The sequence below is a fragment of the Thunnus maccoyii genome, chromosome 21 (genome assembly GCF_910596095.1).
Source record: "Thunnus maccoyii chromosome 21, fThuMac1.1, whole genome shotgun sequence".
Lineage (NCBI taxonomy): Eukaryota > Metazoa > Chordata > Actinopteri > Scombriformes > Scombridae > Thunnus > Thunnus maccoyii.
Window position 1 is genome coordinate 5,065,709 of NC_056553.1, and position 12,908 is coordinate 5,078,616.

Genomic DNA, 12,908 nt, shown 5'->3' on the forward strand with positions numbered 1-12,908 from the left:
GTAGCCGGTTAGATAGCCAGATATAAAAAAGTAAGCATTTGGTGGAGATCCAGGGAGGCAGCAGTCGCCTCATTATTGTGCCCGTTTCACCTCTGCAGGGATAGTTCAGGTGAAAACACAGGGCTCAGGAGTCAGCTAAGGTAACCCCCGCATACACACACACACACCGTCCTGAGTCATATCTCTGCAGCGAGCGGGCCCGGTCTGCTGTGAGTTGCAGTGACAGTAGTCAGGACAACAACAGCCTCCTCCGTAATGCCAGCTCTCTCCCCTTGTCAGGTCTGCAGCCTCAAGCTGTGTGCTCTCAGAGTAAGCGCCACGGCTGCCTCCAGCAATATTGAAGAGCTGTCATAACCTGATACATTAGAAATCAATGTGTTGTAGCCCTATACATAGTTAAAAAGGGGAAGGATGCATTAAGATTCGCTCAAGGCTCCGCGTGTGTGTGTGTGCGTGTGTGTCTGTGTGTGCATGACTGCTCGGCGCTCCGGTTGTGTTTATGCGCTGGGATTTGCACGTATCGATCGATGATTGGCCTTTTTGTCGTTCGGCGTAATGACGACCTGTCATTACGAGTGCTAAAAAGGAAACACGGACCCGCCGCGAGGCCGGCCCGACAAGCTGCGGCCCTTTCATTGGAGGAGATACGCACGTTTGAGCTCGACGTCTCTCGGGAAGAAGTTAATGGGTTTGTCCCTCCCTCCTTTTTCATTCCAATCCTTCATCTTCAACAAAATGACAAATAAACAAAAAGGAAAAAACAATCGGTTTGATCATAACAGTCGACAGCTCGCATACAGGCTGCTGCAGTGTGTCGCCTGTCACTTATGATACCGTGACGTCGCTCTGTGTGTGTGTGTGTGTGTGTGTGTGTGTGTGTGTGTGTGTGTGTGTGTGTGGACAAAGCAAGGGCTGTCAGCACTACAGGGATTGAAACGGCCCAAGTAAGGAGCCGTCATCGCTGGGCTTTCCAGCACCTTCCTGTTCTCCTTCACACACACACACACTCCTGCCCAGATAGGTTTGGACAGTAAGGCTGAAGCAGTGCTTGTTCAAACAACCGTCTCCCAGTCAAAGCTGGTTTCAGTTCCACCATCACTCTCTTGTTGATAGGTTGATCCCGATGAACTGAATGTTTTCCAGTGGCAGTTTATTCATTTCTAAGGAGAGAGAGACACTGACACCTCTCTTTGAATGTATTATAATCGTGTTTCTATACAAAGTGTGTGTGTTTTTGACCCCTGTAGCCTTGTTTTAAACACTACATGTGCTACTTCTGACAGTGCTTTGGAGCTATGAGGTGGCGTTGGTGCAACAAGGAAGTATTGTATTTACCTGTAGTATGTTGTGGAGAAGCAGTGGGTGTTTGGAACTAAACATACACATCAGTGGCCTCGGGGATGTTTGGGGAAGTTTGATTCATTGTAAGGGTGTTTGCAGACCTGCACTCTTTAATCCAGTTGAATTGGACTCTGGTTTAACCCCTTGGTACAGTTTTTTTGGGGTAGATCTGAACACAGTAATCATACTCGGGTGCGGACTAAAACAACCGTACCAAGACCCTTTGAGGATGCGTCCTCAGTCTGGTCCCAAACTAACTTTAAAGCGGTTCGTTTGATCCGACTCATCTGCTAGGCGTACTCTGCAAGTTGCACCCAAGACACATCTGACCAATAAGCGAAGTGAACGTTCTCACGTGGTTCGAGTGATGAAGTTTACCAACTCATCCACTGATTCAGACCAGAGCAAAGACCAGACCTGAGCTTGGTGTCCTCTATAAATGAGAAAGCTACAGACATTTCAAGCCTACAGGTGGTGAATATTTGATGCTCAAAAGATTTCCAGTGGAGTGTTTCTTTAAGGATCAAATTTAGTTTTGGAATAGGGGTGACCTTGCAAAGGGGAAACCTGCCCCCCCTCCTGGTGTCTTGCAAGAAAGTACCTGGTGTCTGAGACCGGTAACCCCGAGGTGAAAGGCATTTACTGAGTTTAAGGATACTAAAGATCATTTTGCAGTTTATCCCGGAGAACGAAAGGATTTTTCCTTTATATGACTGCGTGTTGCTGCGAGAAAGGCTGGTTGAATGTGTGTAACTGAACATGAAGATGGCTAAAAGTACTAAACAAAGACCAAGGTTGTATAAATGACAAAAAACTGAACTGTCCTTGAAGTCTTACATACTATATGTGAGATATGTGAGCAAATGAAAATATTAAAAATGTATTTGATAGTTGAAAATCTTCAGCTTATTGTACTTAATATTATTCAATTTATATTAATGGACAGAAACAGCACAATATGTACTTATTTAAAGATTCATAAGTAACTTGACATCAATATTAAACACACACAGTGCTATTGTTGGCTAGTGTGGGATTTCCTTATGTAGTTTTCAGGGACAATTAAGACTTTGTAGCTTGTGTGGCCGTTCTCAGTTTGGGGCGGTTGAATCAGAATTTCAGAATTGGGATTTTTGTTCTATCTTTGAAGGATAATGAGCCGTACTCCCATTAAAGGAATGAGACTTTATTTCCCGCTTTTTTTCTTTTTTTTTTCATATTTTCTGTAGAAGAGATGAAAGCAGCTGATCATCTGGGAAACCAGAGAGTTGGGTGGGTCTACACAAGAGTCAATGCTTGTTCCCAGCTCATTCTCTGTAATGTTTTAATGAAAACATATCTTACCAATCAAACTTGCAAGGAGAACATATGTCATAAATGTATAATCACTATACTATTATGCTCAGTCGGTAAATCCATGGGTACATCGTTCGGGTTCCTCTGTGTAGCTGCATACCTGTTATTGCAGTACAGAACGGCAATGCAATCATAGCATGAGGCAACTTGCAAAAACCCAGCCTGAGAAGTGGGAGCCTCTGAGCTTGGCACTTCCCCCCGCCTGGCTCCAATGGAGCCACGGCCCTTTGAAGCTCCTCTTCTGAGAGCCTCCCTGTTAAACATTTAATATTTAAAACTTTGGTGTTGGGGTGGGAGGGGGGGGTTTAGGGTTGGAGAGACATGTGTACATGGTCGCCACATGCTCCCACATCCACCAGACCCTCCTAATCCCCACCCCCCTGTTGCTTCATCCCCGTTCTTCACTTTTGACCCATGCTGAAAGAATGAGAGGCATCACAGAGGATCTCAATAATTTAACCGTACAAGTCCTCGGCCTCGGCTCTGATATTGCATGCTTTTGTTTGTGTGCCCGCACAAATGCGGCTGTGACTCTGTGTACAGAGTACAAGGGTATTTTATTTGTTGTGTTATTCATGGCCATGCATGTCCTGCCCTGGGACTGAATTGATACACAGCATGAATATTCCTTTATATTGTATATTATGTTATAATGTAACCTTAATACTGTATAGGGTATATTTATTAATTAAAACAGGGATAGGACAGGAGCTAAAATGTGTTGTGATGCCAGCAAATCAATTATAAAACATGAAGCTACAGATTAATGCTTGATGCTGTAGATTTCTATGCGTAGGTTCTGATTTATTCAGTTCAGCATCAGATTTCACAGGTTGACAACACCATTGCAACACCAGATGGATATATTGTATGTGATCAGGCCATATCATGCTTTATTATATCCCCCGTAGCGCCTACTTTTTCATTCTTTTCGTGATATAGAGCAACAACGGGAAAGTTTGGCTTTACTCATTACTGAGAGTTCGCCGTGCAGTTGTTGTATTTCTGTTCTTCGATTCAAGAGCAGTGATTGTGGCAAGCAGGACGTTTGCAGCGGAAATGGTTTCGCTAGACGTGTGCGACTGAAAACATTAAGATTACTGAGCTTTTTCTTCAACTTCATGTCGCCTTCGCTGTCAGCAGTCTCCAATAGCATCTGAAAGTTGAGGTAAGCTGACCAGCTCCCCTTAACACACCCATTAAATCCCCCTTTACTCTGTAGCTGTATCAGCCTATCCAATGCTGAACCAACTCCAGATATTAAGACAAAACACCAAGCATTAGCCTAGTGAGGCAACCATCAAACACACAGAGACAGACAACCCTACAATAGCATGACAACAGCGTCTATAATGCTGCAAGCGACTGCTGCATTGACTCAGAACCGTCTTACTGCTTTGTCTTGACGTGAGAAGAACGTGGTGTCACAGGAAAACAGCTAAATCCTCAAACAACACTTTTTCTTCCTAATTCCACTCTGTTCTCTATTCTCCGTTAATATCCAAAATGCTTAAAGACAGCCAAATTATTAAGCTCATTTCGGCTGTTTTTGGCGACCTGTTGGACATCACGCAGGTGTTTGTGGAGATCAGGAGAGACAGAATAATTTTGCAGATGTCATAATGTTATAAAATAAAAACCTGATATTAGAAAATCAATTTAAGAGCAGCCTTAGTTTCAGGTGATCCCAGTCCGTTCCCCCCTCCGTGTTGTTTCATGCATGAACCCTTATTTACCTGTGTACCATAGTAAATGATGCAGTACACGATAATGACATTGTTGAGTACTGTTTGCCAGCAGGCAGTTTGCCCATCAGTTTCCCTGCATGCGGGTGCAGAAGCGACTTCAGTCTAAGTCCACTGCTCGCTCTCCGCTGAGCGATGATGTTTATTCCCGTTTAGCCAAAGGCGGTCGAGCAGCAGCCGAGGCAGCGATCGCTAAATCCTAAATCCCTTCCGATATTTTACGCGGTCATTATGTTGACAGGAACGGTTGCATACGTCAGACCTCTTCACAGATTCAGCTTAAGAGCCCATACTGTTGTTGCCTGCTGTCCTTAACTGTGAAGGACTTGAAGTGTTTACAGAATAACTGATGTATTTTGCTTGATACGTTTCCTTTCAGAGCACCAAACTCTGTAGTTCAGGCTGTGTAGTAGGCTTGTATCTGACATAGCACAATGGGGGATTTGAAATTGGAAGTAAATGTGGTGTTTGTTGTTGTTTTTATTCACATTTTTTTATCAAACTGTCAAACTGCTGAGAATTGCTAGATTTCTGCTTGTGTCATGTCAAAAACGGTAAGTCGCTTTTTCTTTCTCCCTTTTTTTTTTTTTTTTAAAAAAAAAAAAAAAGCTGTTCCTCTTAACCAAAAGAAAAAAAAATACAATTGCTGTTGAATTTGTCGTCTCTGTGTTGAAGGCTACAAAGCTGAAGGCCTCTTGAGCAACTATAAATATTGAAACCTCTCTGTTAACGTTTTACATATATATCTCATTGGAGCTTGAAATTGATTTGAAGTTGGCTGAAAGGAGACAAGCATTTTGAAAAGCAAGCCCAGGGGGGGGAGAGTAGTTGAAGTTTTCTTTTTTTTTGGCTGAGATTAACATTCTCCTAATGTAAGATTGATAAAGGCTTGACATATCCTACTGAGCCCTATCTTTTTCCTTTTTCTTCCCTCAGCGAGTTTTGAGATGTTCAGCCGCAGCAGGCTTTCTAGGCACAGCAGTTTTTGTCCTCTTTTCAAACAAAGCTGAACGTTGACTAATATATTTCCTTCAGAGTTATTTTACCTCAAATTAAATTCCCACTATTGCCTCTCTTAACAGGTTTGAAAGTTAATTTTCATACAAACAACTTTCGCTGTGACAAAGAGGCAACAGGGACATCCTCTCTCTCCCATGACACATTTTAAGTACAGCGCTCTCTCTCTTCTCTCTTCTCCTTCAGCGATCCAACATTATTAGACTGATTTGCTTTGACCAGTCTTACTGTAATTAGTCATTAGACAAAAGAGGGAACGGATCAGTCTCTGTGGAGGCTTTCACAAGGCCCGGGGTCATGTTGTTGATGTTTAAATGCTGGCGGTTAAGCCTTTGTTGCTCACTGTGTGCATTATTGGCCCTTTTTCAATTAACAGTCCAGAATCTCTAACTCTAACCCCTAACCCCTAACCCCAACCCTAAACCTCTCAGGAGAATCTAACCCTAACCCCAACCCTAAACCTCTCAGGAGAATCTAACCCTAACCCCTAACCCTAAACCTCTCAGGAGAATCTAACCCCTAACCCCAACCCTAAACCTCTCAGGAGAATCTAACCCTAACCCCTAACCCCAACCCTAAACCTCTCAGGAGAATCTAACCCTAACCCCTAACCCCAACCCTAAACCTCTCAGGAGAATCTAACCCCTAACCCCTAACCCCAACCCTAAACCTCTCAGGAGAATCTAACCCCTAACCCTAACTCTAACCCTAACCCTCTCAGGAGAATCTAACCCCTAACCCTAACTCTAACCCTAACCCTCTCAGGAGAATCTAACCCTAACCCCTAACCCTAAACCTCTCAGGAGAATCTAACCCTAACCCCTAACCCTAAACCTCTCAGGAGAATCTACCCCTAACTCTAACCCCTAACCCCCACCCTATCCCCCTAACCCTAACCCTCTCAGGAGAATCTAACCCCTAACCCTAACTCTAACCCTAACCCTCTCAGGAGAATCTAACCTCTAACCCTAACCCTCTCAGGAGAATCTAACCCTAACCCCTAACCCTAAACCTCTCAGGAGAATCTAACCCTAACCCCTAACCCTAAACCTCTCAGGAGAATCTAACCCTAACCCCTAACCCTAAACCTCTCAGGAGAATCTACCCCTAACTCTAACCCCTAACCCCCACCCTATCCCCCTAACCCTAACCATCTCAGGAGAATCTAACCCTAACCCTACAGTCAGGCCCTAAAAGTTTTTTTTTTAGCATAAAATGATAAATTGCTGAGTTATGGCTTTCACCTTTCAAAAAATCAAATTCTTATAAATATGATGCACCATTTTGCCATCTATAATCCAAGATGCTTCCACCCTTTGCTTCTCAGATGGGTTGGTGGTCAACATGTTATTTTCTTCCATCCTGCATTAATGAATAACCCCGTCTTCTAACAGGGAAATAGGGTCTGATGTAGGTTAGAGTGACATTTTATGAGTGCCTGATGCACTTGTACGCTGTGAATTATGCCCATTGCAGAACCAATAAGTAACTTTTCCTCACCTTCAAAAGATTGTTTAAAAGTGACGTAAAATGTGACTAGTTTTTCAGTTTTTTTATGCTTAAGTGTGTAACTGCATTGAAAAAGTTATCAAATATTGCAAGCTTGAAACTGGAAGGTCGACGGTTTAATCCTTGGACTTGGAGGATACATTTAAAAAAAGAGAAACTTCAGTGAAACGTTCCTGAATAAATGAAGTTGAAAAGTTTTCTTTGCTTGACTGACACTCTCTTGTTTGCCCAATCTCTCTAGTTTTACACTAGTTTTCATGCTGTAGCTGAAGTTCCCAAGTTCCTATAAAGGTTCCTGGGTTCTTGAAAAAGTTCCTACAGTGGAAAAAATGCCATATTTATCTCGTTTGCTAACTCCCTCATCCTCTCTTCTAGCTGGCCATGACACACCCCAGTCACCACCTCAACTTTGGGATGAATCCCGATCATGCCCGCAACTCCCTTTCCAACTGTGGCATCCGTCAGCCCAAGTACGGAGACAGGAAGGTCCACCACATGTACATGAGGAAGAAGGGTGTGTGTAACCCCAGTCTCTCCTTTTTCTTCTTCTATCCTTCCTCTCTGTCAGATGACCACTCTGTCTACTATGGTCTCTAACCCCTCCACCCTTGGGATTTTTCTTTTTTTTTTCTTCCAGGAATCAACACATTGATTAACATCATGTCTCGTCTGGGCCAGGATGACCCCTCCCCTTCCAGGTAGGCTGCCCGCGGGCACATATCTGTTCATGCTATCACTGACCACAGGAGCAATCAAAGGGACGATTCTGGTGATTAATATACCCAGCAGGCCCGCTGACAAGAAAATTAACTTTAACTGTGAAAGGAAGGGATATCTCAAGGGAAATGAAATGAGCTAATTTTAAGGGCAACGACTACGTATTATTGAATGTGAGCTGCTGTTACTCTCAAAGCGCTGATCAGGTGAGCAGGTATGTGTGTGTGTGAGTGAATGTACGTATGTGTGTTTGCCTGAAGTCTGTTTTTCTCCTCTACTTCTTCCAACTATCCTCATATCTCCACCTCTCTTCCCGTCTCCTCCCCTCATCCCCGTCTCCTCCCTCCCACCACCCCCAGGATCAATCACAACGAGAGACTGGAGTTCCTGGGTGATGCTGTCGTCGAGTTCCTCACCAGGTGAGAAAGCGCTCGCACATCTTTGATAGACTCAACCGCTAATTGAAGCCGACTACAACACTATCGGCCTTTCTCTCTTTCCCCCCTCCCCCCCTCCCCCCTTTCTCACCCTCTCACTCAATTTTCCTCTCTTTCTCTTTGTCTACATCTGTCCATGTCTGTCACAACCACGCTCTTCCCCATACTTTCGACTCATTCAAGACAGTGATTTACTGGTAATTGGAACTGGGATGTAATCCCCCTCCCACCCCACCCCTCCACCCCGCTTTTAACGGCCTGAAATTCTCCATGACAACTTGCAATTAGCTGTCTGGAATTGCTGTCTGGAATGCTGACTGTGTTATTGACTCCCAGGTGAGTGCGGACGTTACTGCCCGGCACTTACCTAAGCACTGTGCTAATTATATGTAGCTATTATTAATCTCACACACCCACCTATCTTGGTAGCAACCCACCTACCTTCTGTACTTCTATCTCCTCCTCTGAGTGGATATTACCACAAGAAAATATAAAGAAAAAAGGGATTTCTGTCTTGCCACAGGGTGTAATACTCAAAAAGAATAGATTATCTCACTTCCTTTTGCCTGACTGCATAACTTCTACCACCAAAATCTAATTCGTAACCCTCAACACTAACACTTCCACAACACTGAGCATTCAGGAGCAGGATTAAACCTTAACAGGAACTGACACCGGGGCACACAGGACGCCGCTTCAGCTCCTTATGTAGAGTGCAAGAGTGTTACAAAGAAGGTGGTTAGCCTCTGTTTCTCTAGATATCTCTGGGTATGTTTTGCCACTTTTTTTTTTTTTTTTTGCCTCCTCCCTTCTTCCCTCTTTTCCCTCTGCCTTCCTTCTTTGATTGTTAGCGTCTGACGAGACATGCTTGGCCTACGCTCTGGCCCTCTGAATTATTTATCAGCCTCTTGTCCAGTTAAATGGGTACAGCAGATCCCAGCCAACTGCCTCGTGCACCTCCAGCGCGCCGCTGCCCTTGGAGGCTATCAGTGCCTTCCGCTGTCCAGCCAACAGAATATTTTTGCACATTTGAATTGCCCCAACACGAGGAGTTAGTGCTGAACACAGGGAGGTCACAAGATGATTTAAAAAAAAAAAGGATCAGCAGCAGATGATGTAAAAGAAACAAGTCCACTTGCAATATTTGTGATCCTTCCTGAGCAAAAAAGTAAATATTTCATAAGAAGTAGTTCGAAAAAGTTAAGGTAAGTTTTTACATTAGTGAAATTGAAGATACAGGGTCTGAAATGGCCAAACTAGAAGTCATCTTTTGGAATCGCATGTTACAACACAGAGCCGCGAGCCTGCATCACATCTGTTCTGGGATTTCTGAGCCATAAAGTTTAAGAACCGACGCCTCGGAGCGTGTAAGGAGAAAGCACGTGAGAAATTGATGAGAGATGAGCTTCAGAATTACTGTCTGGAAAGAGCCACAGTTTTTATATTCATTTAATGACCCTTTGATGTTCTGCACAGTCGGCAAGGTTGATGGTTTACGGCGTTATGAACGTTTGAAGGCCGTTTTTCTTCATGAATGGAATTTATCTAGAGAGGATGTCCTAATCTATTTAAGATTTATACTTCTTGACATATTCAAATGTATAGTATACATAGTAATTCAGTATTTCTCCAGTAATCTGCTCATAGAAATGAGGTTCTAGCTCCGTTCAGGTACAAACAATCTTTTTTTGGAGCCCAGTGTGACTGACACTTTTGCCAGCAAACTAAGTGTCTCTTGTCTAATTATTTTTCATTACACTAAGTGGTTTTTATTAATTCCAAGTGCTTTGTTTTCACACTAAGATCCCCAAACATCCTGACAAATAGACCTCTCGTGAATTTGGAAAAAAAAAAAGAGAACACCACCTGCTTTCCTCTCTTTGTCAGTGATTAGAAATGACTGAATTAAATGGCCTGTTTTTAATTCAAATGAAATCAAATGACACGCCGTGGTTAGGGAGACGCTGGACCGTAATGAAAATGGAACCTGCTCGCCCAGAACCCAGCTGTGGAACCACTGAAGCGCATGCGGGCCGTTTCTGGGCTTCCGACACAGACCCTGGAAAGGCTGGAAATCTCTGGAAAATTAATTGGCGGTCTTGAAAAGTTTGGAATTATGAAGGACCATAAAAATAACAATTTTCAGCTGGTTTTTAGATTTAAATAGTTGTAAATCCACTTATTCTTACTTTTGTTGGTCTGAAGAGAAACTTTCTGTAGGTGTCAAGATGGTGATGTGTGGCTGCGACTTTATCTGTTGCCTTTTTTTTTTTGAACATTTATGGAATATTTCCAAAATAAAATGTCTACAAACCATGAAATCTGTGATCTAGTGACTTGTTCTTCATTGTTTAATCTACATTTCATTCCTCTGTCCACAGCGTCCACTTGTACTACCTTTTTCCCAGTTTAGAGGAGGGCGGCCTGGCCACCTACAGAACAGCCATCGTACAGAACCAGCACTTAGCCATGCTAGCCAAGGTAAACTCATAACAAGTCCTCCCTCCATGCAGGTCAAAACAGTGAAAGGTCTGCGAACTGACAGGAGAACACGTTGGAGCCGGTGTTATTGTTTTCTGTCTTGCCGTTATGACTTTGCTTCTTTCTAAGGGGGCACTGGGGAAAAGACTAATTTTGTCTCACTGCCATTCCTACCCTTATTTTTTTTTTGCCCTCTCAGGTTTGTAATTGGAGTTAAAAGGTTGTTGTTTTGGAGGACTAGACTAGTGCGGCTGGGGTCCCTCCGGGCCCCTAGAGGTCTTCCTGAAACACTCTCCAGTTCCTGTTATTGTTAAGGCCCCCCCCCCCCCCCCTTGCTTCCCTCCTTCTCTCTCTCTCTCTCTCTCTCTCTCTCGCTGGCAGCATTATAGAGCCGAGCAGCACTCACTGGCACGTTTGTAAAGAACACAACAATAATCGTCCCGTGATGTGGAGAAAGCAATTAAAAACTTCAATCTTTCATGTCGCTCCCCGCTGAATACAAAGATGCAGCCGCCCGAATCTGCATTAGTGCTGTGTAGCAGTTTGGCTTGTTTCAATTTGCCGCTCGCGGTAAAGTGAGTGTGATACAGTGTTCGACGTTGCCAAGTTGTTTACCAGGCTCCTCTAAAGCCGTCTGCTCAAGAACACTCGCAATTATCTTTCAAAAAATATCTTCAGCGAGCAACGGCACAATCCGCCACTTCACTTGGAAGGCTTAAAAGTCAGAATGGGTTCCCTCTGAGTTGGAGTATTTATGAATTGTGATTTAATTTGTGTGTGCGCAATCACGGGGGGTGGGATACCACCAACGGTTATCAGCCATAATTAAATAGCACCCTGACTGTTTTTTTGCCGGGGACTCGTCTGTGGTGCGCTGCCAGTAAAGTCAAGTTGGGCTACTTTTGACTTGGCTCAGAGAAACAGTTGCAGAAAGTTTCACTGACCGAACAGTCCCACACGTCAGACACACATTTACATTAAATGCAAACATTATTATTGGATGTTCAGTGTCTTTGTTTAATAGCATCTTGAGTTGTTGGGTGAATTAGGTGATTTTTTTTGCAAAACTTTACCATATAGGCTTGTTTAGTCTTAGCATTGATACTGGTCACAAGTTTATTTGTGCAACCTAGTGATGACATACATCATCTCACTTGGCTTTACACACATCAACAACAGCTCCAAACACAGCTGAAGCTCCATCACAAAGAAAAATTACCTAAAAGGCTTTACATGTTTATAAAAAACATGGAAGAGTCCATTCAAAGAATATACATCTTTCATTCAAGGACAACAGTGAGGTCAATAAAAATGTCAAAAATTAAATAGTTGTAATCAAGATATAAAGTATTTTATTAATACCACTGAAAAATGATGGTGTTGCAGAAGCAGAGTCACATAAAACCATGAAACAGGACACACAAGAAGGTGCTGTAGCTAAGAAACGCAACACTGTACAGATAATAAATAATGTTTGTACAATACAATATATGCACAATATTGCATTCTGCGCAGATTGACCTTTCATAGATTACAATACAATTAACTTTACACTGAATATATGAACTTATAATACATGCACACACACATAAGCAGAGGTATTTTTATATACAGGTAAGTAGTAACACAAGGACATGAGGTAACATTATACGACAGCGGTGAATAGCACACTGCAGGTTGTTATTATAATAATAATAATATACAGTCTAGCGTAGCAAGTTCAATATCAGTTTTTCTTATTTTTTTTAGTGTTATTGAGGTAGAAGGTCAGCGGATGCTGCAGCTTAAAGCCCACGTCTCTTTTCTGAGTATTTGTAATACTAATGTTCTGTATGTTGTAGAAAGTAGTGAAAGAACGCACTTCTTTTCAGAGAGAATGAAGGTCACCGCTGTACTATTTCACAATTTATCTTGGGATTATCTATCGTGTCTGTGTGTGCGTGCCAGTGTAATTTGTTCACGTGCGTACACACGTGCACGTGTGCGAACAACTCTCCTCCTGTGTCGGCTTAGTGCATCATGCCACAGCTGGACAACACATGGACACATCTGTCAGTGCCATGAAGTAGAACCTTTTCCAGCAAGGGCAGGCAATCTTTTTCATTTCCCTCGAGTTTCTTGCACCCCTTCCCAGCCCCCCCTTTTCTTTTTTTCCCCTTGTTTTCCATGGAGAGCCTATGAAAATGTGCAATACCCCAAAAAAAAAAAAAAAAAAAAAAATGCTATTACTTTTTGAAGAGGCTATTACCGGGGGTGTCGGCGGTGGCACGCTGATATGAATATGTTTGTCTTTTTTTTTTTTTTT

General features: G+C 43.0%; 1 protein-coding gene across 1 annotated transcript in view; it reads left to right on the plus strand.

Annotated features, from left to right (window-relative positions):
* drosha (drosha ribonuclease III) overlaps positions 1-12,908 on the plus strand; it is a 91,645-nt gene that overhangs the window by 30,930 nt on the left and 47,807 nt on the right. The window contains exons 18-21 of the mRNA XM_042399097.1: positions 7,344-7,482; positions 7,606-7,666; positions 8,045-8,104; positions 10,504-10,603. Coding sequence (XP_042255031.1) covers positions 7,344-7,482; positions 7,606-7,666; positions 8,045-8,104; positions 10,504-10,603 — 360 coding nt within the window. The remainder of the gene's footprint in view (positions 1-7,343; positions 7,483-7,605; positions 7,667-8,044; positions 8,105-10,503; positions 10,604-12,908) is intronic.